Below are 27,718 nucleotides of genomic sequence, written 5' to 3'. Positions count from 1 at the left end.
ATCTTACAGTTTTATTTAAATGCAAACCCTAAAACTGACACTAGAAAAACAGTCTTTCTGCGTTTTCTAAGAATTAGAAAATAACTAAAGTAATAATAATTCTGCATATATATGTCCCACTGCTGGGCACAGGCTTCATCTCATACCCGAGGGAGCTTGGGCTGTAGTCCCCACATTGGGGACTTCGAGTCAGAACCACGGGAACATAGCGTAATAAAGTACACCCGCCATTCTGACTGTCAGGATGGCGGGTGTACCTTTTTCGATGATAACTTTATGTACCGTAAGGTACAATTTTTTTTAACAGAGGTACTAAATAGTACAAAAATATGGTATGCTTTTCATTTATTTCTATTTAGGTACACCCGCCATTCCGACTCACCACCTATGAATTTCTTTACAGGGGCCCATTTCTCAAACGGTATTAGTCTGTCCACAAATTGTCAAATCATGGGTTTCCATGACAACAACACACTAATAATATTAGCCTAATATTGTTCGAGAAATGGGCCCATGATGTATGCAGGTTTCCTCATGATGTTTTCCCTCACTGAAAAGCTAGTGGTAAATATCTCATTTCCGAAAAACTCATTGATATGAACTATGAACCTGCAACCTCCAGATTAAAGTCAGGTGTCATATCTACTCGACCTGGCCACCACCGCAAATTAATAAGCGTTGAAATGATACAAACTTTAGAACAACAATTTTATTTTAAATATAAAAGTACAAAACATTAACTTATAATAAGTCACTTAATGCCTATTTTTTATATTTTATTATTATCTCTATTTGCTTGTGCTTGCCGCAGGTTCACTAGGGTGGTTCCAAATCTCTGTAAATAAGAAAGTAGTATAGTATCTTTACTCTTAAGCTTACTTGGCCTGATGCATTAGACCGCTTAGCATGCATGACTTATATTGTAGCAATTTCATCTTTTAAGTCTATGTAAATACACTGACTCCAATCAAATGAAAATTCATTTGATGAGAATAGGTGCATTCAAAGAAATTATTTCCATTTGTGCCTGCCTCATATATGATTGCGCGCCATATTGCGGAATTTCTTTGGAACTAAATTTACCATACTAAACTAAAATGTCACCCTATACAATGAGAATAACAGCGCCCTCTTGACAATGATCATATCACCTAAAAGTGGGGCGCGGACAGATGGGAATACACCTTAGTCTCGCGCTACAACGCAAGTCATGCCAAGCGGTGAGGTCTATTGACCTGACTACATTATCATGAGCGGGGTCCCACACTGATTTTTTATGGCGAAAACCAGGGATTCATAGTTCGGGTAGGTACTGTTTTTAGGGTTCCGTAGTCAACTAGGAACCCTTATAGTTTCGCCATGTCCGTCTGTCTGTCTGTCCGAGGATTTGCTCCGTGGTCGTTAGTGCTAGAAAGCTGAAATTTGGCATGAATATATAAATAAATAAAGCCGACAAAGTCGTACAATAAAATAAAATAAAAAATATTTTTTTTAGGGTACTTAACCCTACAGTGTGGGATATCGTTGGAAAGGTCTTTCAAAACTAATAGGGGTCTTCAACAAACATTTTTTGATAAAGTGAATATATTTGGAGAAAATCGCTCCGAAAGAAAAAAAAATGTTTCCCCCCCCCTCTAACTTTTGAACCTTAAGTCAAAAAAATGGTGGAAGTAGAGCTTAAGAAAGACATTAAATGAAAACTATAGCGGATATGATCAGTTTAGCTGTTTTTGAGTTATCGCAAAAAGTTTCCCCTTCATAGTAAAAAGACGTACATCCACAGTTCATCCCTTGGTTAACAATCTACTATACTTTAAGCTCCAGTTTAGCTTATTGTGACGGAAGAATAACTACGGAACCCTACTCTGAGCATGGCCCGACACGCTCTTGGCCGGATTTATTGTATATGAAACGGGTGCATTATATACCTACGACCACAGATGTTTAAATATTTGCAGCCTTGCCAATACATGCTATTATTATGGCATCAAAATATTGTCTTGTATTGCGGAAGGTTCCAAATCAAAATCAGGCACATTATGCGATAAAATAATGTGTAACAATTTTTAATAATACCTGTCCCATGCCTGCTAACAAAGCTAGCAAACTCCTCTGTGGCGGGCGACAGTGTTTCTTGCCGCCCTCCGCACAGCACAGGTTAGGGAAGCAGTCCACGCTGGATTGACACTGCTTCGGGAACAGGTCGGGCTTGGGCGGCGCCGTGCACTGCAGGTACTGCTCCAGCGCACGCACGGCTGTAATAAAGTAGATAATTATATGAAAATATACATTTTGGAACTCGCACTAATATGCCAGTACGAGCGAGATGCATAGAAAGAACAGATGCACGCCACGGACTTATAAGATTAACCGGATAGGGTACATTGGCCAAAAAGTGTGTCCACATGAGAAGTCAAGGTGGGCCGTTGCATCTCTTTCTAATTAGGGTGACCATGAGTTATATGTATCTGGGATATTAGGATAACGTGGAATATATAGTTTGGCCAAGATCTTTTCTCATTTGTGCATAGTCGGAGAGAATCTTACTGTCTTTTTGCTGTGCTAGTATTATGGCCCCTGAAAAGGGATGGATATAGTTTATTCTCTTCTGTAAAACGCTTCACAAAATCTTACTTAATTTAGTCGTCCTAAAAGCTGTTACTGATAGCATGATATGTTCATATGCGTGATCGCTTACGTTTTGCGCACTTTAAACTATCTTGAATTTCTTTAAGCGTTTTCTACTCATCGTAGATCTGTGATTGCAACTAGTTTTCAAATTCCGCGATTTCAATTTTGGCAATTAATTATTCTATAATAGCTATCATTCCACCAATTTAATCATGTCGAACTTTACTTAATAAGAATTGTGTAAAACTGATTCACATCGTGCCGACATCATGGTCACCCCAATGAGTTTGACAATTATCGTCTTCTATTTTTATCATAAAATTGAATGATTGTGGTTCACCTGTAAAAATATATACCATAATCAGCAAAACATTCACTTCTACAACCTGTCACACAAATTTTTTTACCCATTTTTTAAATATTTCGCAATTAAATGCTGAGCTCCGCCATTCACGTGTTTTGGAAATATCTCGAAAATATGTCATCAAGTTGGGGATACCAATTAATATTCAAAGTTTCTACAATGTCTACCATATTAAAATTATGTTTTTTTTTTTGTTGTGCACATGCTTGGTTTAATCAGTTATTAATATTTTCATCATAATTATTTACAAATTACTTAAAAGATTTGAGAACGGCACTCTGTATATAGTACTAAAATAGTATAAGAAACTATTTAATTTCAGTAGTATATTGATATAAATACTACCACAATGGTATGTTTTTAACATTGGCAACATGTGCAAGTGAGACACCGCGCCCCACTTTTGCTATCTCAGTGATAAGGTTCAATCTACTATAACAAAAAAAGTTAAGAGTGTGCTCCATTTTAGATCTCCATGGACTCCATGATGCATGCTCACTCTAGCTAATATGTGAATATACCTACCTATTATGTACTGTTACATCTTTACTGTAGCCATGGTTATCGACATTATTTTCATGTATTAGTGGAGTTACATGGGTAGAATACCCTGTAAAGGGCGTGATCTGGACTGAGATTGGCTGATTTGCGCGGTGAACTAAGATTTAAAAATTTGTTAAATCCTGCAGTAAACGTTAAGGCAAAGCTGCAAGGCAACACATTTCATTAAAACAATCACTAGGCGCAGTATAAGTTCATTCACACCGTCAGAGGAAATGAGGTAAATGAAACTCATTACTGAGAGTGCAGTCGAACTGCACTCGTTCCTCGAACGATTGCATAACATAAATGACGATACTATGTAATACTACACACGGACTCAGGATTTTATATTGACCCACAGCCAAAATCCAAAATTAAGTAAACAGGATTTTCGTAACAAAAGTTCTTAGTACAGTTGACACGGAACAAACGTTCAATCCGACATCCGCGTGTGCAAGTAAACGCAGGCAGCCTTCACTCACGACACGACCCCAATTTAACTCCTTTAGTAATTTAGTATGCTTACCTTTTACTTTTGGCCCTTGACTTAACATTTTTATAGATTTTATCTCGAACTAATAGTATTTTATTCAATCTTGATATAATAGAGAGCTTTTCAGTTGAGTACCGTACTTATTTTGGCAACGAAGCTTGCTGAGTTGCCAAAGTGAGGTATGAGATTGAAAAGCTTGATTACCTATATCACTATTGTATACAATACTTTTTCTACGAGTCAATAAAAATAATACTTTTCTCAAACTTGTAATGAAGGTTGACATGACTTCAAATTAGTTCCGGAAATACTACATGTCAGGTGCGATGAGTGAAGATGATATGTAAAGGAATTTCATACAGCCTTAGACACCTAGGCCAGTAAGGCAACCTTTTGTTTTTAAACGTCAAATTATGGCACGACTTGGCATTCAACCATAAAAAACCAATAAGCAAAATACTGCCATTATGCTTTTTTTCTCTTTTTGTGTTTGTTTAATATTATGTCAGGGTTTCAAAGGGGAACACAGAAATCTTTATCGGGCTGTATCTAGGAGAACCGTGCGTCGTAGCGCAAAAATAATGAAATTTTCGTTCCCTCCTAGTAACCCAAGGTAATCTTCAAAAATACAAATAAGAAAAGAAAAAAGCGTAATGGCATGCGTGGTAGCGCCAAAATAATTACATTTTTGTTCCCCTTCAATACCCCACGCACTGAATAACCTATCAAATTAGGACATGAAACAATCATCATCATCATCATCTTATTTTTTTAAATTATTTCATTGTAAGTTTGAGAAAAACACTATACAAATCTCGGCGAGAAACGGGGTAGCCGGCCGCGTATCCCTAATATATATCTACTTGGCCTGCAACCCTTCGTTTCCCGTCCTCCATAGTAATTTACTATTAATGGACACTTGCCTTGTTTAGTAAAGTTGTATCTACACTGAGTCATGCCAAAAGTAGATATTTAAGGCGGTTTAATATCACACTTGATACTGCATTCGCGTGTACAGTCACGTCTGAAAATATCGGTACGAAAAATGTGTCAAAAATATGCATACACTACCTTAATATATAGGCAATAAAGTCGTGTATACATATTTTTGTCACTTTTTTCGTATCGATATTTTCAGACGTGACGTGACCGTACCTACCTAGTTGAAACCGCATCTATATGCGATAATCGCATTAATAGGTACTAAGTACTATTTTTAGGGTTCCGTACCTCGAAAGGAAAAAACGGAACCCCAATAGGGTCACTTTGTTGTCCGTCCGTCTGTTTGTCTGCCAAGACCCTTTTTATCAGGAACGCGTGGAGGTATCAAGCTGGAATTTATATCAAATACTCAGGTCTACTGTCCCTTGGAGCTGTGAAAAAATCAAACTTCTAAGCCAACGCAATCAAAAGATACAGCCATTTATGCCGCAAATTTTCGACACTCGCAAGGGAATCAAAACCTACAGAGTACTTCCCGTGAACTCAGAATCTTGAAATTTGGTACTACAGCAACGTCTTATAGCACAGATACAGGAAAAATTGCGAAAACCGTAAATTTTTAGTTACATCATATAATAATATATACCTACAGGTTTGTACGGAACCCTCGGTGCGCGAGTCCGACTCCCACTTGGCCGGTTTTTTTGAAGTAGGTACCTACGTTAATTTTAACTTTAAACATAGTAGCGGCTGGCAAGATACATCTATGTTCCAAGTTTCTGAGATAAATAGTTGTGTGTGACATACGCACAGATTGACGGACATGACGAAACTGTAAGGATTCCGTTTTTGCCGTTTTGGCTACGGAACGCTAAAAATATAGATTTTTGGCTGCTTGTTAACTTTAAAATCTGAATTTTATGTAGGTACAAACTACATACCTTGACCTTAGGTCTCAGATTTAAGGTTTAATCTTTAATATTAATTACTGACCGACCACGTCCTTGACTTAGGATAACAATAGTTTGTTACACCAGACACCGGCGGCCTTGTTAAAAGAGGTTACGAATTTCTACTTCTTCACTTTTTGTCATTGTTTAGAGGCTAACGACCGTGAGTCTTCAAACTGCATAAATTGTATAATTTAGGTCGGTAAACTAATATTACATCTTATTTTACCTACTTTTCCGATGAAAAATACATAGGAAAATACCCCGTTCGACCGGTAGCTCCCGATATATATCTTAACTAATGTCTGTGTACACTCAGCATTACAGGTTCGAAGGGTATGAAGCGTTGACAAGTACCTACCCTAATACTGGTGCCGAACCTAAACCTAGCACTTCTTCAAAAAATTGGGGTATATAGTGAGGGAATTAGAGAGTACCTATGGGAGTACATCGTAAAAACATTAGATAAGAGACCTTAGGGCTTGAAGTACTCACGTTGATTGATTTGATTGCCGACTACCGGCACTAAATCTAGTCTGGCCTTCGCCGTCCGACAGTAGGATCTCTTGCCATCAGGGCAGCACACCCTCGGCCAGCAGTCTGCATCAGTCTTACAAGACTGCACCTCGAACAGGAGCTCTCCCAGCGGCTGTGACGGGCACTCTCGCGGTATCACGCCGAGAAGTGCTGTAATCAGTAATGAGGATCATTGGCAAGCATACGCGTAACGGTTACGTGTCTGAGATAATACGTTTTGCATAAGATTAAACTAACTGGCTGTGCGTGCCATCATTTTAAGTGTGTTTTAACTACCTACTTGTGCAGGTTGCATTTAAAATTCGTTTCACATGTAGCTGATTAAGATGATAGATGATTAGGTAGTAGCAGTTAAACTTACTAAGTTAAGTATAAGTATAAGAGAAAGTTTGGACTCCAATTCCCAGGAACTTAGCAGGCAAGGTACTTAATTTAGTGACCATCACAATCCGGAACTGCTTTGTAATACCTTATTGTTTATAAACTAGTTTTCAGTTTGAACCTAAGTTATTCAATCAGGCTCTGGTGAAATATTTCCGGTTGGGAAGTTTGACGACACAGAAGAAACCCGGATTCGGGATGAGATAACGCTAATATATGAGATAGAACAATATGTTGCTTTAAATGCGGCAGATATACACTAAAATGAGGTCATACGTTGATGTGAAGCTTGCTGAATAGGCTCGGAGCGCGGCGCCGGGACTCCCTTGACGCAGCGCGACTCGCAGCACACGTGGTCGGCTCCGCTGCTCTTGCGGCACTGCGCGCTGTTCTCGCACGGCACCGGGAATAACACGAACGCCGACTGTCCTGACTTTGGACACACTAGCTTCTGTTGTTGTTTGCCTGCCCAAGAAAAATGATTTTGTAGATGATGATGCGAGGAAACTACAAAAAGTGTTTTACACAACATCAGCAACTATTGGTAAAGAACAGATCCTAACCCGAACAATTTTTTTTTTTTTTATACTACGTCGGTGGCAAACAAGCATACGGCCTGCCTGATGGTAAGCAGTCTCCGTAGCCTATGTACACCTGCAACTCCAGAGGAGTTACATGCGCGTTGCCGACCCTAACCCCACCCCCCTCGTTGAGCTCTGGCAACCTTACTCACCGGCAGGAACACAACACTATGAGTAGGGTCAAGTGTTATTTGGCTGCGGTTTTCTGTAAGGTGGAGGTACTTCCCCAGTTGGGCTCTGCTCTAGATCTGGAATGACATCTGCTGTGCTGTGCCCTACCACACAAGGCGAGATGATATTCACATTGCCCATACCTCTCTTAAAAAATATGGGCAGCTGATGATTCCTTCTCGAGAACGAGCACGTATGTCAGTATGTGATACTGTTAATCGGCTCATGGTCTATTTGTTATTGGCGTTTTGAAACGCTGAGTTCGTCGGTAATAGTAATAGGTATAGGCACTTATTTAAATAAACTTGTAGAAAGTTCGTGATGGTTCGACTCATGTACATTAGGTATTCGTTAAATATTATTGTAGATCTTAGGTAACCATTCTAAATTGTAATGCGTTTATTGTTTAGGAAGCCAATTAAAATGAACGCATTTGGCATCTCTAGGTATCTGGTTGCAGAGTTTAAAACACTGCACTGTTACTTCAGTTTACGTTTTATTGCACTCTTGCGCAAGCACACCGTGCGACATATACAATATATATGTATTAAGAAATTGCATGTTTATTAATACATTATACTTACACATAATAGTTGTAGATACGAGTAAATAAGTTTTTCGTATAACACTTTTAAGTAGCGTATACTTAACTCGAAAACTTAAATTCATTAAAGCACGCCGTTTTTGGAACACTAACACTACTAACAGTATAGTTACCTACTACAATATAATTATAGGTAGGTCTGTTTTTGAAACGGATTGGGCGAGCAGATTGACCGTGAAGTAGGACCGAAGCGCTCCGTGTCATAGAGCTGGGAGCTGGTACATGTCGTGGTGATTAGGCTTACCTTTCTTTACAGCCCCTGTGTTGGGCTTAGCAGTGTTAGTCGATATAGGGATGACGGGTGTAGCGTGAGCTACCGCCGCAGCGCCTCCGTCGTGGTCACCAGCGTGACGTAGTCGTTGTCATCGTCGTGGAGCTGGTGGTACTAGGAGATATAGTGGTTAACGAACCTATAGTGTTCATTAGGCTTTTATCAGTAGCTTTGGTAGACTTGGCTGGAGAAGGCGTGAGGATGATCGGCAGCAGCGTGAAATAGAGCCGCAACGCTTGTGTCGTGGTCACCAGCGTGACGTAGTCGTTGTCGGCGTCATGGAGCTGATGGTACACTTACGTCTGAAAATATCGATATGGACAAAGTGCCAAAAAATTTATACACTACCTTAATATATGGACAATAAAGTCGCTCGTGTATACATAATTTTGACACTTTGTCCGAATTGATATTTTCAGACATGACTGTACTTGGAGATGAAGTCGTTATCGTGTTCATTAGGCTCATATTTCTTCACAGCAGCTTTGGAAGACATGGCTGCAGACGGCGCGAGTATGATCGGCAGCAGCGTGAAATATGGCCGCAGCGTTTTCGCACGTGACGTAGTCCTTGTCGCAGTCGTGGAGCTGGTTATACGTGAAATTGTGGTGATTACCGTACTTATCGTGGTAGTTAGGCTCTTACCTTTCTCCACAGCAGCTTTAGTGGGCTTGGCTGTAGATGGTGCGGGGATAATAGGCAGCAGCGTGAAATATGGCTGCAAGAGTTTTCGCGCGTGATGTAATCCTTGTCGCAGTCGTGGAACTGGTTATACCTGAAATTGTAGTGGTTACACCGTACTTATCGTGGTGGATAGGCTCTTACCTTTCTTCACTGCAGCTTTAGTGGGCTTGGCTGTAGACGGTGCGGGGATGATAGGCAGCAGCGTGAAGTAGGGCCGCAGCGCTTCCGTCGTCGTCGGCTTGGGCGTCGTCGTCGTTGTCGTCGTAGTAGTAGTCGTGGAGCTGGTGGTACTTGGAGTTGTAGTGGTTGTCGTTGTCGTGGTGGTTGTGCTGGTGGTTGTTGTGCTAGTGCTTGTACTGGATGTGCTTGTGCTGGACTGGTTAGTCACGTTTCTATAAATGGAAATCACCCATGGTAATGATTGGTGATTTAATATAATACACGATACTCAAACGTTAGTGATTAAATATGTACGTAATGATGAAAGGCATATGAACATAAAAATAATGTAAGTACTTTATAATAATAAAATAATAAAGTTTATATTATTTTAATGATTGAAATATGTAATATGTTATAGGTAGGTATTTAATACTACACACTTAGATAAATTCCTTTTGATGGGTTTATATTTAATAATGTTTTTAGATGCAAAAATATACACATAAAGTGAAACATTTATTACAATACCTTGTACCAATATCTAACAAGTATTACTATATAACTAATATTTTTCTCTAACTACGACATAATTAAAACAATTGAGTAGGTATAGGGTGAAAGCGTTAAGTGCGTCTAGTTAATTGCTAAGTATTTACAACGTAGGTTATTACTGACTAAAAATATGTCAGTAGGTGAAGCTCAATAGTCAATCCTAAAGAGCAAGGTGCAGTAAGCAGTAAGATGGTGTAAAGTAAATATTTAATTGTATTGTGATATCTGGTATGTTGTGAGTATTAAGTATATCGTTCCATTTTGACCGCAACATATTTAAGACAGTGAACAATTTCAAATAATGCCAATTCAGCTGTAATTCCTTTTTTTAACTAAGCTGGCACACGTCAAAATGCAGCGAGATTAATAATTCATTTTATATATTTATTAATGCTAATTACTAGCAATACATTATTTTCAGCTACATTTATGTGATTCCATAAGGTAAACATAAGAACATCTCATACAAATAATAGTGTCCTTCTGTTTGTACGCATTTGGATTTGTTTGTAACAGTCACATATTTTGGTATTGGTTATCTTATACCTATATATATTGTTTAAGACATTTATTATCTCATAAAGAATTTACAAAAATCACTTGCATGAGATACACTTATATAACAACACTTAAGGCTAGCGAGCACTATTTAATTTAGATAGTGTTATAAACTCACACAAGAAGATAAGTAATGTAAGTATATACAAAAGTAGGTAAGGTAAGCTCTTTAACAAATAATGAATTAAATGTTACTATACTATAAAATTACAAATGTCAAAAATACAAGTTAACAAATAGGTAACTTTAGAGTTACTGCGTGCCTATTAAGAGCCAAGTCCATTTATATCTAAAATGTGTTTATTAACATATTTTACCCACTTAATATATGCAAGCTCGCAATATTGCCATATTGCATTGAGGCGATGCAAGCTTTAATTGCGACCCGCGTCAACCCTCGCTCTTATATTATGTAATAAACGTGTTTTACACGCTTGACAAGTGCCCGCCGGCTCAGGGGGCAACGAAAGCTTTCGCAATCAGAGCAAGCATGTGCGTTGTCAGTGTACGATTTTATTATGACTTAATTGACAAATAATGATCATTCATGATGTTGCCGCGATTTCGTTCGGATTTGTATTTTTAGGGTTCCGTAGCCAAGGGTATTTCATGAACCGTGATAGTTAGACAGTTTAAGTTTTCACAGATAATGTATTAGTAAAATAAAATCTTATCACAAAAAAGCAGGTAGGTAGTTTTGAGCTGTCGGCCTACCTCCCGATTTTATAGTTGCAACAGGTCTGTGCTTAATGCACCTGTTTATAATATGGAAATGTTCGTAGAACCAGAAACTGACCCAGATCTAAGGGCCACCCGACACTAGCGTCTTCCGAGCGTCGGCTTCTAGTCAACTCCATGGCTGCTGCTTGAAGCGACGTTGGCGCAACTGCTCAGCGACGCCGTTTTCTATAGCGCTGACTAGACGCTCAAGAGACGCTAGTGTGGGGTGGCCCTCAATAATTGGAAATACGCTATGGGAACAAAGTTTATCTACCCTTATCCAACACCATCCCAAGGGGGCATGGATCCCGATACTGCCACTGAACTTTACGTAATAACATTACGTACCGTGACGTACATATAATTACCAATGGCATTATTCATGAACATGCTCAAGCCACGATAGCTGTTTATCGTTTGTCTTATCTGTCATTTCGACTTATATATTTGTTAGAAAGGGATAAAACATAAATTAACTAAAGGTTTTATGAATAAAGGACAAGTGTTCGTTAGTTACCCATTCATTTTTATTTTATTTCAGTATACCTAATAGGTACTATCACTAATGACGACATTTGATCAGTCAAGCGGTGGAAGTGGTGGAACTGACAGCCTGGCAGTTCATATCATATCAGGTAAATAGTTATTTTATAATTATAACATTTATAACTGGTTATCTGGTTAAGCTAGTATCGTAAGATGTAAGAGTTGAGTTGATTACACTTTGAAAGTATCTTGTCTCTTGGTCCTAATGTGTCGCTGAACAAATTGCTCATTGTCACAAATGAAATTTTGCAACCAACGCTGCAAATGGGTAACATTTCAATTGTAATGGATTTTGGATAATGATTTACGTTTTGTAACTTTTCATTGTGATAAAAACGATAACACTATTGTTCAAATATATTGTAAAATCGGGGTAAAGTAATCTAATTGAAATAAAATAGGACAGGTAGGTATGTATGTACTGTTAGGTAGGTACGTAATTCAGTAGCGAAGCGTCAAAATAAATACATCAGTCAGCTGGGCGACCGGGTACTTTTTCTTCAAGACTTGTAGGATGTGATGTCAAACTCAATTTAATTTAGTTATACGCAATTCAGAGACACTACAATTAATCGGATTAATTTTAGTACCATTGTGCTTAACCGAATAATAAACAGCAGCCAACTATTTGAAAAGCGTTTAATATCTTAATTAATACAAGCATATTTACATGCACATCATGCTGGGAACCAGTCAATAAAACTTAAGGAGATAAATTCATGCCTCACTGATCGTGCATTGAATTATGAACTAACATATAATAATATTGTTATATAACAGCGTTCGTAATAATGAATGTTACTAGTTGATCAAAATCAATATAGAGCAATCGTAATGATTTCGTTTTGGCCAAACAAGTCATATATATGTTCCTAACAATATACGAAGTGATCTTACAGTCTACTGCAAAAATACTTATGTGGTATGGGTAAATATATGCAGTTAAATGCATTGATATGAATTGCTCACGACTCTACAAAAGAAGTAATTTATGTAGGTATGTAATCTATTTACATTTCGAAGTTGCGAAAAACGTAATGCAATTTGATAATTTTGCACAAGTTTTGCAGTGATTTGTAATAAATGTCACGGCCAATGTAAATCTCGGCCCGGCCATAACATTAACAATACAGGTCGTTTGATTCAATTAACACAATGCCCCGCCCCGTGCTATTATAATATCACGACACCGTTATAAATAATAGAAAATTATTCAAAATATCTAACAATGAGTAAAGACAGATGTAATTCCCATGTAAAAAAATGTTAGATGGTAGATTGCGTTGCAGTGCGCCGCCGCGGTGGGTTACATATATACCGCCGGCTAAAGTCGCAAACCTCGTAACTCCTCCGTCTACTCCGCAACTTTAGGTATTATTGACCAAAGTAGCAAATCCCTAATGTCCTGTAATGGAGTTACGAGGTTTGCAACTTTAGGTATTATTGAACGAAGTAGCAAATCCCTAATGTCCTGTAATGGAGTTACGAGGTTTGCAACTTTAGGTATTATTGACCGAAGTAGCAAATCCCTAATGTCCTGTAATGGAGTTACGAGGTTTGCAACTTTAGGTATTATTGACCGAAGTAGCAAATCCCTAATGTCCTGTAATGGAGTTACGAGGTTTGCAACTTTAGGCATTATTGACCCAAGTAGCAATTCCTTAATGTCCTGTAATGGAGTTACGAGGTATGCGACTTTAGTCGACGATACTTTACTCTTTGAGTGGGCTCAACAACTTGACGCAACGCTCTTGAAGCTCCTTCGACCACAAAATGCATTCTAGTTTTCCTAGATAACTAAGGAGTCATCAAAGGGGCGCTATAATTTGATATCTAAAGCTTGTCATTATTTAAAGGGACTCTACCGTGACAATGCACTGCGGGCAAGCAAAACGTTTAAATTATGGTAAAAAATGTACAAATAGAAAATAATCAAAATTAATTACAATAAGTCATGTCGAAGTATCGTATATTCATTGGGGTACATACATTTAAGTCGGCGCTTGAAAACAAAGTACCAGAAAAAATATACATAAGTAGATAGACATTGCGCTCACCACCTGCTCACCACGCATTACATTGGCGCTCCGATTAAGCCTGCGTCGACCGTCCAGTGGCGCCCTCATTTGGGGAATTGTGTTTTCTAATAAACATTTTTAAAAAGAGCGCCTATATGTGGTGACCCTGGTCTTCATAGTGTGTGGTGTCTGGTGTCTATGCCGGCTGCCACTTACCGGATCTGCGCTGCGACGCCCTTAGTGCAGTAGCCCTTACAACAGACGTGCGAGGGCCCCATGACGGTCCGGCATTCAGAGGACTTACGACATGGCAGCGGGAACAGGTCCAGCCAACCGCTGGTTGTGCGTACGGCGGGGCATACTACTGACTGGGCTTCAGCGACTGCAAGCGTAAAAATATTAGTGTCAAAAAAATTACATGGTAAATATCTACATAATTAATAAACATCATAAGTCGGACTATCGGACGAATATAACATTAACAAACAAACAACAACAAACTGAGGATTAGGCTAGAGGCTAGAAAATCAAAATATCGCGATGGGAAAATTTTGTAGTAACGGTTTTATAGGTTTCACATATGCAACCTATTCAGTCGAGTGATTAAAACTATAAACAAAATATTCACCATGACATGATTGTCAATCAAAACTGACTGATTATTGTTGTTGGTGCAAATAGTTTTATTTTTGAATACCTAATAGTAGTACATAATAAATCAATATGGTGATAACTAAAGATGTTACACTACCAGATTGTGAATCATTAACCGTGCAAGAAATCAACCTGTCCACTCCCACGTTGATGTCCGCTGCCCCTTACCTCGGGAAACTATGCGAAAATGTCAACAACGAATTCATGCTTTGTCGGCAAGAAACCCAGGACCCTCGCGCTTGTGTGGATCTCGGAAAACGTGTAACATTTTGCGCTCTAAAAGTATTCCGTTCTATTAAAGCTGAATGCCGCAATGAATTCAACCAATACGCTGAATGCATCAATAAGAGCTCGGGAGATAACAGTTTTGAGTACTGTCGAAAGACGCAAGCTGTGTTCGATAAGTGCATGAAAGATAAACTGTGTGCTGAGCGGCCGGACTTCGGGTACTTTTGTCGAGGGCGTGTGCACAAGAGTCGCAGTGAACCACAGCCCGGGCCTCCTTGCCCGTGCGTACCCAAGGTTAAAGATCCAACTCCTTCTTTGCCAGACTGCCACCAGCGTAAACCAGCCCGATTTGGTAGTCGGTTTTGGTGGATGACGGAATAGTTCAAACCTACCACAACGTAGTTCAGTACGCCGGATGTACGACTAATTTTGTCACGCATGGAGCTTTGTAATTACATATATAATTAGTGGAATTCTAAATATGTTGTGAAGATAAACACGAATAATAATTGTTTGCTTAGTGTCACTATTAGTACTATACTGTATAAGTACTCACTCGGTATCGTAATGACTAATTACAGTTGTAACCGGCAAGTGTATAATTTGACCCGACACCTTTACGATGTGCCTAAGTAAGTGTGCCACGCGGCCGCGGCGGGACATATAGCCTATCGCGCGGCATGACATTCATGAACATAGTTCGTGCTTTGACAAATACCTATTGTTATAAATTGCATATCTTTGCCTAACACGTACCTCTTGATACAGTTGCAACAATCATCCGTCAGGGATGACACCACCACCTGACACCAGTGACTATATTTAATGCTAATCAGTTTATCAGAAAGTGATCTACGAAAAAAAAAACCGGCCAAGTGCGAGTCGGACTCTCGCGCCGAGGGTTCCGTACAAACCTGTCATATCAATTACCTATTAAAAATATTTTTATTATATGATGTAACTAAAAATTTTCAGTTTTCGCAATTTTTCCTTTATCTGTGCTATAAGACGTTGCTTCGTGCCAAATTTCAAGATTCTGAGTTCACGGGAAGTACCCTGTAGGTTTTGATTCCCTTGCGAGTGTCGAAAATTTGCGGTATAAACCTGTATCTTTTGATTGCGTTGGCTTAGAAGTTTGATTTTTTCACAGCCCCAAGGGACAGTAGACCTGAGTATTTGATATAAATTCCAGCTTGATACCTCCACGCGTTCCTGAGAAAAAGGGTCTTGACAGACAGACAGACAGACGGACGGACGGACAACAAACTGATCCTATACGGGTTCCTTTTTTTCATTATGTGCGTGTGTATGTATGTGTGTTTATATATGGTATATGTTTGTATTTATTATAATATTATGTATTTATGCATGTTTATTTATAATAGTAGTGTTTAGATAGTGACTTTTATCTCTCTGTACTGATTTTCTTTTCCGCACCAATTGTTAGTTTGGCCCAATGGTTGGCTGGTAGAGAATGCCTTAAGGCATTAAGTCCGCCATTTGTACTTTTTTTGTATTGTGGAATAAAGGTTAAATAAATAAATATAAACTAAAAACCGGCCAAGTGCGCGTCGGACTCGCGCACGATGGGTTCCGTACCATTATCTATAAAAACTGCAAATTGTTGGATTGGTTGGATGGGAGCCCCCTTCAATATTTATTTTATTCTGTTTTTTAGTATTGGTTGTTATAGCGGCAACAGAAATAAGTACATCCTGTGTGAAAATTTCAACTGTCTAACTATCACGGTTCATGAGATACTGCCTGGTGACAGACAGACGGACAGCGGAGTCTTAGTAATAAGGGTCCCGTTTTTTTAGGGTTTCGTAGTTACCATTCTGTCAGAATAGGCCTAACGGGAGCTAAGGATCAGTAAGTATCATGTACAGTCAGCTGCTGAGAGAGAGGTGAAGGTGACCCCCCCCCCCTGCATACAATCAGTCTATGCAGGATGGGTCACCTCTCTCTGCATCTGACTGTACAAGTGTACATTACAAGGGAGTCCTTTGCAGCGCTTTGTACCTACGTCTTTATACTAATAAGAAGATTTTTTGCAATAACTCAAAAACGACTGGACCAATCATGTTCGGAAAGTACTTATTAAGCTTTTGTTTCTCAATTTTTTTCATATTTTTTGGACCCACGGTTCAAAAGTTAGAGGGGGACATATTTTTTTTCTTTATGAGCGATTATTTTCGAAAATATTAACATTATCAAAAATGGTTTTAGGAGACACTTATTCGTTTTGAAAGACCTATCCAAAGATACCCTACACTATTGCGTCAAAGCAAAAAAAAAAACATTTTCTATGGAAGGTATACTAAAAAAAAGTTTTTATACTTTTTATTTTACCGTTCTGTGATGTTATGTTATGCATGATTTATGTATCCATGTCAAATTGCAGCTTTCTAGCACTAACGATCAAGGAACAAAGCCTCAGACGGAGACGGACATGGCGAAACTATAAGGGTTTCTAGGTGACTACGAAACCCTAAAAAGCCGTAAGTACCTACAAGCAAAATTGCGTACCTTCGCGGCACTTACGTCCTTTTAATAACAAGAAAAGTTTTTTGAAAGAAAACTCATTCATCAGGTAAGAGAAACATACCTGACCTACTTTATTTTTCCCGGGACAAGAGAAACCGTATGGAAAAGTCCTTCTACGTACGTATTTTTAAGATAATTTGATTTATGCATTCTTTTTATTTTTAGTATTATCATTTAATTTAGTTTTTAATATCCGTAAGTATCTTTAACTGCTTATTTTCCCTACAATAGTTTCTCTTGCCCCATAGTTTATCTTAGCCACCTAACCTTAATGTTTTTTCAAGTATATATCAAAAAGCACATAATCAAAAAAATCAAGTAACGTTTATCTTGAACTTAATTTTTATTGTTACAAACGTATATGGGGTGCTCCCCTAAAATATTTTTTTTTAGTTTAACTTCTGAACTGAGTAGCGGCTTCCAAATTTCATTAACAAACAGTTCCGTTTTTGTCGTTTTGGCTGCGGAACTCTAAAAAATCGAGACCGTGACTTTTTTACCAGAGTGTCGCCAGTAGATAAGGTATATACGTACTCATTAAGTCATGTCACTCATGTCACGTGTATGTACCTAACCTAATAATATTCTCAATGACGAGGCAGCAGTTCTGTTCATAACATATTTATATTATACTCGTATTACTGGCCCAGGGATGATTTTAGTACTCAGCCCACTATAAGCTAGGTGTCTATTACCACAATAAAAAAACGGCTGGGTAAGTATAATTCAATTTATGAATTCTCTTTCTCTTCTAAAGAACACCAACCCATGTTAGGAACTTCGGATGTGGTCAGGATAGCACGAGCCTATAGCTTAACGCGGGATTCGTGGGAAGCGTGGTTAAAACCAATTCCATTAGTCAAGCTTTAAAACTTAATTGGGCCCAATTTCGCTAACTTTGGGCGTGGCGGTGTTGCGTGTAGGTACTCCAAGGCTAACCAGATGCAAAATTAGAGCTATGTTAGTCAAGCCAAATTTGAATAAGCAGCATTAACTAAATAAACTTGGTTCAAGTTTATTTTTTAACCTTATTGTTTCTGGCCTTAATTGATTACTATTTGGGTTAGCTACTTTTACAAATTTTGAGGTCTGTCCAAGTCAAGGTTAATAACATTAACTTATCAAGTATGCCCAACTTTAATGCGCATAATACAATAGGGCCTCGATAATTCGTACACAGGCTAATCCGAACGTCGTTGTAACCCGAACTGCCGAGTTACCCCTTTTCTTTGAAGGACAAAGTCTTTGCTTGGTCCATAAATATAAAACACAGCAGACTAAATTAGATGAGTTCTTAAAATGATTTATTTCGAAAGACCTATGGGCTTGTGTACAAATCACGCGAGGTTTTTTTGGCTACTTTTTGACCAATTGGTGATATTTGGTTAGGTTCTTGGTGAACCCCCCCCTCCCCCACATATAACCTCACGTGTATTTTTTAAAAACTATTTCGTTCGACCTAATTTTAAGATAAATAGTATTGTATAGAGTAAATTTTGTTTAGACTCGCTATTTAGAACTGCCAAGTGAAGATTTATGTTTACCAAAACCGAGAAAAAGTATGTGGTACATATTTTTTCTTAGTTTCGTTCACCATAGAAAAATACACGTGAGGTTTTCTTATACCCCCCCTCCCCCAACTTGATCTCTCGTGATTTTTGTGACCCCCTGAACCTCGCGTGATTTGTGCACAAGCCCTATCCAACGACACCCTCCCCCTCCCCCCACATCACCGTGGGGTTGGAACAAAATAATCATCCCCATTTTACGTGTAGGACCTAAAAAAATATTTCACGTTTTTATTCTACCACTTTGTCGCATAATGTATATTGATTTTTATTCCATGCTCGGACGGACAGACATACACGCAGATTGACATGGCGAAACTATAAGGGTTCCTAATAGTTCACTACGGAACCTTAAAAATTACATTTGCACCACACTGTGATTTCAGTGCTCCGGGCGTTTTTTTTTTTTAATTACAGCAGCGATCGGTGGATTAAATATGTTGCCGACCCATACATCGCTCTTACAACTCGTAGCTCTTGGCAGGTTAAGTGACAAAGCCACATTGCACTCTGTCAACTGCATTTTTAGGACCTCTCGGTACTCTCTTCATCACCAGGAACTCAACCCTATACAGTAATAGGTCTATTTATTTATGGTTGTGGTCTGCTGTAAAGCCTGAAATACACTTGCAAGTTTTACTTTAAGTAGGGACACAGCCACAGAATGAGAAATTAATTTGTGACATATATTCCATGACGAAAGGTACCTTATAGCGGTCGGCAGGCTGACGCAACTAGGAACAAAATAAGTTTTGTATGGAACTTGTTTCGCAAATCTTTGCCAACGAAGAAAAATAAAACGTCAGTGCTATTTATTCTGTCAAGTTTACATCAAGTCAACTGTCAGCCTAATTATTTTGTTTGTTATGAAGACTTCAATGTTTTGTTCGGGTATTTCGTGCAATTTCTTTATTATTTAGTGAAAATATCGAAAATAGTGAACCGTGATCAGAGTAAAGAGCGACTTTGTTATAATGCCACCGAGAAAATGGTTTACTAAGTGTGAAATATGTGGCAAGCGAGCCGCTCGAGAAAATCACGAAAAAAGGGATTTAATGGCGAAATTTCCCTTGGATAAAGACCGGTACGTATTGCTTTAGATACTTTTGACCTTATTTTGGTGCAGCAGGCTTTAAACACATCGAAAATTTGATATTTTATATTATTTTTAGTTGTGAACTAGGGATGTACTAAAACTATCGATAATTGTATGTTTATACACAAATAAATGCCCGTACCAGGATTTGAACCTGTGACCATCGGCTTCATAGGCAGGGTTACTGCCCAGTAGGCCAGACCGGTTCTCATGATTAACAGACATATAAATACATAAAAAGTTAGAGCATTGATAAAGGGTTGTTGATAACTGGATGCTGAAAAACATGATTTATAGATGCATATTAGCGCTAAATAATCAGTTGATCATCTCATTAGCAAATACTTGGAATATAAACTGTAGATAAAGTCATGTTTGTCCAAGGCTGTATGTTTTCAGATGCAGGCAGTGGGTCAAATTTGTTGGGAACGAAGACCTGACGATACATCTTCCCATAGAAAAGTAACATTTATGGAAACATGTATGTGCAGAACATTTTGAAAATAAAGCTTTAAAAAAAAAACACGACTTAAAAACTGTATTAAAATAATTCGGGTCCACATTAAGCCCGACCAGATATTAGTCCACTCAAAGAACTATCCACTATATAACATACAACTTAAATGTGGACTCGATGCTAACCTGATTTCGAGTACAAAATTTATAGACAGGAGCCTATGTTTCAACCCTCCCCATTTTATCGATATCGATAAGAATCGCAAGCGTGTAGCGTACTACACTATTTAAATCGGTTATGTTGGTATTATAGTTCCTTGACGGTTCTTTGTCGTAGATTTTGGTAATGATTTGCGAAACAAACTGAGTCCACTCGCTAGTATGGAAGTCCCGTCTCTTAAAACGTAGTGATTATATGCTCTTTGGCGGTCGGCTCTTACGCCATTATTAGGTAGCGTTAGCGGCGACTCAATACTAATGCGGTACTATGCGACGTAAGCGTTGAACACCATAAGGTGCACCTTACGTCGTGGAACGACACCTATCATTAACTCATTCTAACAAATAACTCTGTCCCTGCTTATGTAAGTAACATTTACAAGTGTATCTCATCTCAGGCCTAAGATGCAGGTACGTCTCGATTTGAGCTGATCCGAATTTGAGTCGTGTGATGCTGATGACATTTCGTTGTGTCCTGTCTCTCTACCGGGCCTGGATCGGAAAATGAAATTTTTGCCTTTAACTAAATATGGTTTTGAAAGAGGTAGCGTTCATGTGACACCCTGGACTTACAGATGTCCACAGGTTATGGCTAACTAAACCCAAAACATTACCGGAAACAATCGATGTCCAAGTGTGAGGAGATTTCGTGATAGTGACCAATAATAGCTACCTATGTAACCTGTCTTAGCCAAATAAAATAGCTTTCTATCTAAGTGCCACTTGCACCAATAACTTACCCTGGGTTAACCGGCTAAACCTGGAGTTACCCATGTTTACCAGTACAATTTGACACTGGGATAACGGTTTAACCGGTTAACCCCCGGTTAGTGGTATGGTGTAAATGGCCCTAAAATAATTACCCGCACCTGAGTTACCAGATTTTGTTAGCCTATCAAGAATCAAGAGCAATTCCAAAATGCAGTCTGAGAGCGGGAGCTGCATCTGCAAGGCCGTCGAAAACGCATCACCAAGTAGGCCAGCCCTAATCGACGTTTCACAACGCCAGCAGACTGAGCAGACGACACACAGATTACCATTATTGATAGTATAGGATAGGTCGCAGTGTTATTTGCGGCGAACAACGACAAATTTTATCGACCTTTCATTGCAACTTGCGTGCATCATAGGGTCTCATTTACTTTTGCGTTTTAGAACTATATGTAAAAGATTATAATACAAATACCTACAGAATGCTTTCCATCAGGGTTCTTAATCTAGATCTTATAGTTTTATTTGTTTTTATTAGTGCTAAGTATGGCCAGTCAGACTATAAATAGCCTTAAATTGTGCTACCTGTCTCTTACGTTGTTACGTACTTAGTTGGAATAATCATTTAATTTCCCCAATATAGAGCATATACTTAAAAGACGCAACCAATTTCTAAACTTGCACATTCTCATCAACCTTCGTGAATAGAACCCAACGATTAGCAATCAAAAACTTACATTGTTTGGCAATTAAAGTAGTTTCGCCAGGCCATTGAACTTACTGAACGAAACAATTGCATTGGGACTTTGAATGTCCCTGAGCAGGGGCCTGTTTCTCGAACTGTATATCCCCTGACTGAGAAGAAAGAGGCGGTTTGATTTGAACGCAACCATTTTTTTTTTATGTGGACGAAATAAGAGTAGAGTTATGAAACAAAAGGCGTTACGTTTACTAAAGCGAGAGGTCTCGTTATTGACCCACAAATTACATGTACAGATAAAATTGTAGGTCCCTTCAATACCGGTACCCGCGATCTGTGTAAGTCACTACATTGGTATATCTGGTACAGTCAAAGACAGAGTTTAATTGCTGATCCATCTAAGGTTCAAGCTAATTTGGTTATCAATATGAACGGCATAAAATGTCTAATGTAAACCCTGAATGGCTCGACAGTTAAGTCCGTGACCGTACCAAGATTATTTTGACTTTTAGGGTTCTTTAGCCATTACGGCACAAATTGAATTATTATAAGTTCGTTAAGTCCGCATGTCTGTCCGTCTGTCTGTATGTTAAAGCCATTTAATTAGTAACTATTATAGGTGGCTATATATTTTGTTACTTTATTATATTACTAAGTACACTACTCTTTCGAACATATGTGTATTTTTTATTTATTTAATTCTATTTAGAATCACGAGCTCTTGAAAAGCATTCTCCGTTGCTTCAATTAAAACATAATTAAAAAATAAAGTAAACCCGACAGCGTAATAAAATATTTAAGTGAAGTAAACCAACTTTAAATCATCATAGATTCAATTGTCACTCAAAATTAATAAAACCTAAATATGATTTTTAAATCCTACAAAAGACAATATAATAGTACGTCGATTTCTTTTTCTTATTTAAAACATAGTGTCTAACTGTCGCCACATTTATATGCAACAATCTCCATAGGCAGAACTGTTGCAAAAGTGTCCAGCTGTCAGCTATTAATAATAGTTAATAGTAGCTAAGTACCTAGGCGTTATTGATAGAGTGAAGTGCGCTGTCTATGATTTGAATTTTATTTTCAAACATTCTAGGAATTGTAGCGCCACCTATTTAAGGTTTTTTGACGGACACTTTTTGGTGCATGGAGACCTCTATCTTCCGTAGCCACATTGTTTAATTTTTGTTGTTTTTTGTGACACTCGGACAATTGAGACAAATCGATTTTAGTAAGTCATTAAAATCGGCTTACGCGTATGGTCTCTTCTTTATATTGCCACAAAGGGACATACATTATATGTATGTACAAATATTGATAAACACATTAAGTTCCCTTCTTTGCATCACGCTTTCTGGTAAATATTATCCCTAGATTTTAATACCATCAAAGAGAATTTAAAGTAGAAGTAGATTGTCAAAGTAAATTTTGTAGCCACAGTAAGTTTACTGCCATCTTTCGACACATGAAAACAGATCGCCATTTGACTTTGATCCTTATTCTTTCACTGATATGTGTTAAATTGGTTAGATATCAAAAAGTGGCGCCATCTACTAGTGCATAGGCCAAAGGTATGGCGCCATCGCTCGAAAACATGCCGTCACCTTTGGCCTATGATTTAGATTAGAAATTATCTTTGATACCATATTAGGAAACAATTGACATCTGATTCGCCGAAATGTATAAAACAGCAGATTTTTAATGCTTGTTCGGGATTGGCTCCATAATAAAAGTTGTTCGGTATGACCTATATATTCAACTCCTCAGACCTCAGAGTATGGCCAGACGTAACAATCTGTATTTATTACACCAATATATATACTTAACCCGCTGCAGAACAAAAGACATCAACGCGCTTCAGGTTGCGGAACTTTCAATAGATTGTTCGTTTTAATATTTCGGTCAACTCGTCGAAAAACTATTGACATAATTAGCTTTTTGGATCTAAATGCCTTACTTAGCCCTTTGAACGCTTTAGGTCATAAACACAATCACTCAAACGCCAAGCTCCAAGGCGCAAGGGAGCTAATGTAAACTTTACTCGAAGGGTATGAAGGTTACTTTGACAGTGTCCGCCATAACACCTTTAGTTGTTCTTGGCGCTGTGGGCACGACTAGTAACGACGCCTTTAAGTATTCTTGGGGTTCAATAGGTTAGACGTAGGCAAATGTTATACTTACGAAACAGGAGCAAAGTATTTGGTCATGCCACGCTTCTCCTTTTTAACAAAGCAGGTATTTAAGTACCTATTTAAATTAAAAATGTTAACATACAACATTGTTATTATCACAATGGCCTCAAATACTCAAATGAAAACAGAGCGCGACAAGTCGATGCATTTAGAATCGCAGTGATAAGTAGGTACCTCGTAGGTATAATCACGTTGCATAATATTTAACCGGTCTGTTATGTATTTCAATCTTTAGGTTTAACTGACTAAGTTTAGGTTCAATCCCGTCCCATCCCGGGGCAAGGTGTCGGAGGACCCACGCCAAATGGCTTTTTCATACAAACGTAGTCCTCATTTTCCTACCTGGATATTAACATTATTGAAAATATTATGACATAATTTGTTGTATGTCAATATGTTTTTTTTTTAATTATTATAAGTGTTAGGAGCATTTAAAAATTTGTGTGAAATCTGTTTTTCGCTCCTAATTGTTTACAATAATCAAAAATTTTTTTGATTATTGTAGCTATAGTTAATATACATCAATATCTGTAAAAAAAAATCCATAATGTCAATATCCAGAGAGGAAAATGGGGGTACGTTTGTATGAAGAAACGGCCGTCCCCTTTCCTCTTAAGTGACTAGAAAGCATTCCACGGGCGGTCATTAAATGACAAATTTTGTCACAGAAATAGTAACTCCTATACCTGTACAGCTTCAGAAAACTCGCGATCGGGACAACGGTAAACAATTTCATGGAATGCTCCAGATACTCGTTATGTTTAGTGCATAAGTAAATTAGTATGTTAGCGTAGGTACCTTTTCAAATTTTAATTATAAAAAAGTAAAGATCAATGAAAATAACAATATTTAGAAAAAAAAATCTCGCGTGTTAAAAGTTAAATGTCCGATTCGTTTTTTTATGTTTTCGACATATTTCATGAAAGATAATTGAATGTTACAGCCTTACACCGTAATAATAATCAAAACAAATAAGCCGAATTGATGAACGAAGCAATCGATTCTGGAACGGGGTGACATGTACGTATAAGTAATAAGTATATTCGTAGACTACAAATATTTATTCGCCTTCCAAAAACGCAAGGTTCTAATCTAAACGAGAGAAAACGTATAAAAGTTTTATAGCTAGTTATTTGCAAGATATCGAGGCTTTTTTTTAATACTACGTCGGTGGCAAACAAGTATACGGCCCGCCTGATGGTAATCAGTCACCGTAGCCTATGTACGCCTGCAACTCCAGAGGAGTATGTAAATCATAAATCCTGCTTGCATATGTGTTAAATTTCTAATATTTGTTCAGGAAAGAAAATGGACAATTGGATCATATCCAATTTGGATGAACTTGTTCTTAAGAAATATACTTACTCCTTCCTTCTAGGGATTATACTAAGGTAGAAGTAGTACTGATTTAAATAACTACGAGCAACCGCAAGTTATATCATGTTGCCAGGCGATATATAGCGCGAGTAATGCGTGTTGACGGGATATTTCACACAATCAATAACTATCAATTAAGTACTTACCAAACCTACCTTATACTTATATTAAACCTACGTATTTATTCAAAAGTGTCTGTGTGTGTTTCCACTATAACATATTGCAATATTTTATAAGTCAGTTTATTCATTGTTATGAATACACATCGGTAATCATAATATTTTGTAAGTAGCATTATACTCGGATACATTAGTTATGTCGGTAAAAAAAATCGGATCAGGCAATTTCAAGGAAGCTGGTCAATTAAGTTTTATATAAAGTTATAAAGTCTTATCGTTTCAACTGAATTTGACAATACCGATTTCTTTAACTCGACTACGCTAATACCAAAAATTTATGACGTATTAAAAAAAAAACTACTTACTAGATCTCGTTCAAACCAATTTTCGGTGGAAGTTTGCTTAGTAATGATATACATATATTTTTTTTAGTTTTTTCATTCTGTTATTTTAGAAGTTACAGGGGGGGGGGGCACATTTTACCACTTTGGAAGTGTCTCTCGCGCAAACTATTCAGTTTAGAAAAAAATGATATTAGAAACCTCAATATCATTTTTGAAGAACTATCCATAGATACCCCACACGTATGGGTTTGATGAAAAAAATTTTTTTTTAAATTTTGATGACGTATTAAAAAAACTACTTACTAGATCTCGTTCAAACCAATTTTCGGTGGAAGTTTGCATGGTAATGTACATCATACATTTTTTTAGGTTTTTCATTCTCTTATTTTAGAAGTTACAGGTGGGGGGGAGGGGACACACATATTACCACTTTGGAAGTGTCTCTCACGCAAACTATTCAGGTTAGAAAAAAATGATATTAGAAACCTCAATATCATTTTTGAAGACCTATCCATAGATACCCCACACGTATTGATGAAAAATTTGATGAAAAAAAGATTTTTGAGCTTCAGTTCTAAGTATGGGGAACCCCCAAAATTTATTGTTTTTTTTCTATTTTTGTGTGAAAATCTAATTGCGGTTCATAGAATACCTACATCTACTTACCAAGTTTCTTATAGTTTCGGAAAAAAGTGGCTGTGACATAAACGGACAGACAGACGGACATGACGAATCTATAAGGGTTTTTGCCATTTGGCTACGGAACCTTAAAAAGGCTTCGAGATTACCGCAATACGTACTCCGGTAGTAATAAATTATAATTATTAAACAAGTGTTACCTAGATGCCTTTAATACTAATATTTTATTAGTAACAGTTATACCTACCTGGATACAAAATCCCAGCAGAAAACACTAAAACCAAAATTTCTCCAAAGTACATTGTTCCACTTTTAAATCCAACCGCCAAAAAATTCAAAATCTACACATCTAGACACTGGCCATTTATTAAAAAAATTAATTCCTGTCGTTAAATTGGCCTAAAGTTGTGATAAGACCGGATGCAGTTGAGCGGAGAGTTGGTCGGTTACCGAAACACTGATGCTGGCTTGCCGGCGCGAGCGCACTGGCAGTTGCATAAGTTCAGCTGCCGTTAATACAGATATCATTTGGGGGACACCGATACTTTCGCCACATTTTTCCTCGATGGTTACAGACCACTTTTAAGGCTTTTGCTTTAACTGGAAGCCTTTGCGGATATATTATAAATTACGTAGGTGTTAGATAACTTATATTAGTAAATATCAATCTAGGGCTCCTTTTAACTTCAATGTAATGATTTAATTAGTACCTAGACAAGTATTATTACACAATACGCAACCATATCATATAATATGCAAATAATTCCCTCTGGGTTGGAAGGTCAGACGACAGTCGCTTTCGTAAAAGCTAGTACCTACGCCAATTCTTGGGATTTGGTGCCAAGCAGACCCCAGGCTCCCATGAGACTGTATAAATTTTGTTGGAATAAATATAAATGAGCCGTGGCAAAAAGAGGGACAGCTCTAGGAAGATGATGATCATAATATGCAATAAAGTAGATCATATACCAACCATCAAGGTCTTTTGAAGAAGCAAAATAAATGTCTTCACAAGGACAATTATGAGAGGCAGGTTTTTAGGGTTCCGTAGTCAACTAGGAAACCTTATAGTTTCGCCATGTCCGTCTATCTGTCTGTCTGTCCGAGGATTTGCTCCGTGGTCGTTAGTGCGAGAAAGCTGAAATTTGGCATGA

The 27,718-nt window shown here is 37.9% G+C and overlaps 2 protein-coding genes across 3 annotated transcripts; one reads left to right on the top strand and one right to left on the bottom strand.

Annotated features, from left to right (window-relative positions):
* Positions 1-694: 694 nt before the first annotated feature.
* LOC133528278 (protein masquerade-like) lies at positions 695-27,137 on the bottom strand. Of its 2 annotated transcripts, none has more exons than XM_061865601.1 (7): positions 26,812-27,137; positions 13,925-14,090; positions 9,294-9,433; positions 7,118-7,306; positions 6,419-6,610; positions 2,077-2,255; positions 695-835 (listed from the first exon to the last, which is right to left on the bottom strand). In XM_061865601.1, the coding sequence occupies exons 1-7, from the start codon at positions 26,864-26,866 to the stop codon at positions 770-772; spliced, it is 987 nt and encodes a 328-aa protein (XP_061721585.1). In that variant the 5' UTR covers positions 26,867-27,137; the 3' UTR covers positions 695-769. The 2 variants fall into 2 exon arrangements, with proteins under 2 accessions (XP_061721585.1, XP_061721584.1); XM_061865600.1 differs by having other exon boundaries at positions 9,294-9,544; positions 26,812-27,131.
* On the top strand, positions 14,101-15,184 carry LOC133528279 (NADH dehydrogenase [ubiquinone] 1 alpha subcomplex subunit 8-like). Its single transcript, XM_061865603.1, has one exon. It carries the CDS (start codon positions 14,432-14,434, stop codon positions 14,969-14,971), a length of 540 nt encoding a protein of 179 aa, XP_061721587.1. The 5' UTR covers positions 14,101-14,431; the 3' UTR covers positions 14,972-15,184.
* Positions 27,138-27,718: the final 581 nt, after the last annotated feature.

This window comes from Cydia pomonella, chromosome 19, assembly GCF_033807575.1.
Source record: "Cydia pomonella isolate Wapato2018A chromosome 19, ilCydPomo1, whole genome shotgun sequence".
Classification (NCBI taxonomy): Eukaryota; Metazoa; Arthropoda; class Insecta; order Lepidoptera; family Tortricidae; genus Cydia; species Cydia pomonella.
The sequence above is the reverse complement of the archived record's forward strand: the minus strand, read 5'-3'. Positions and strand labels throughout refer to the sequence as shown.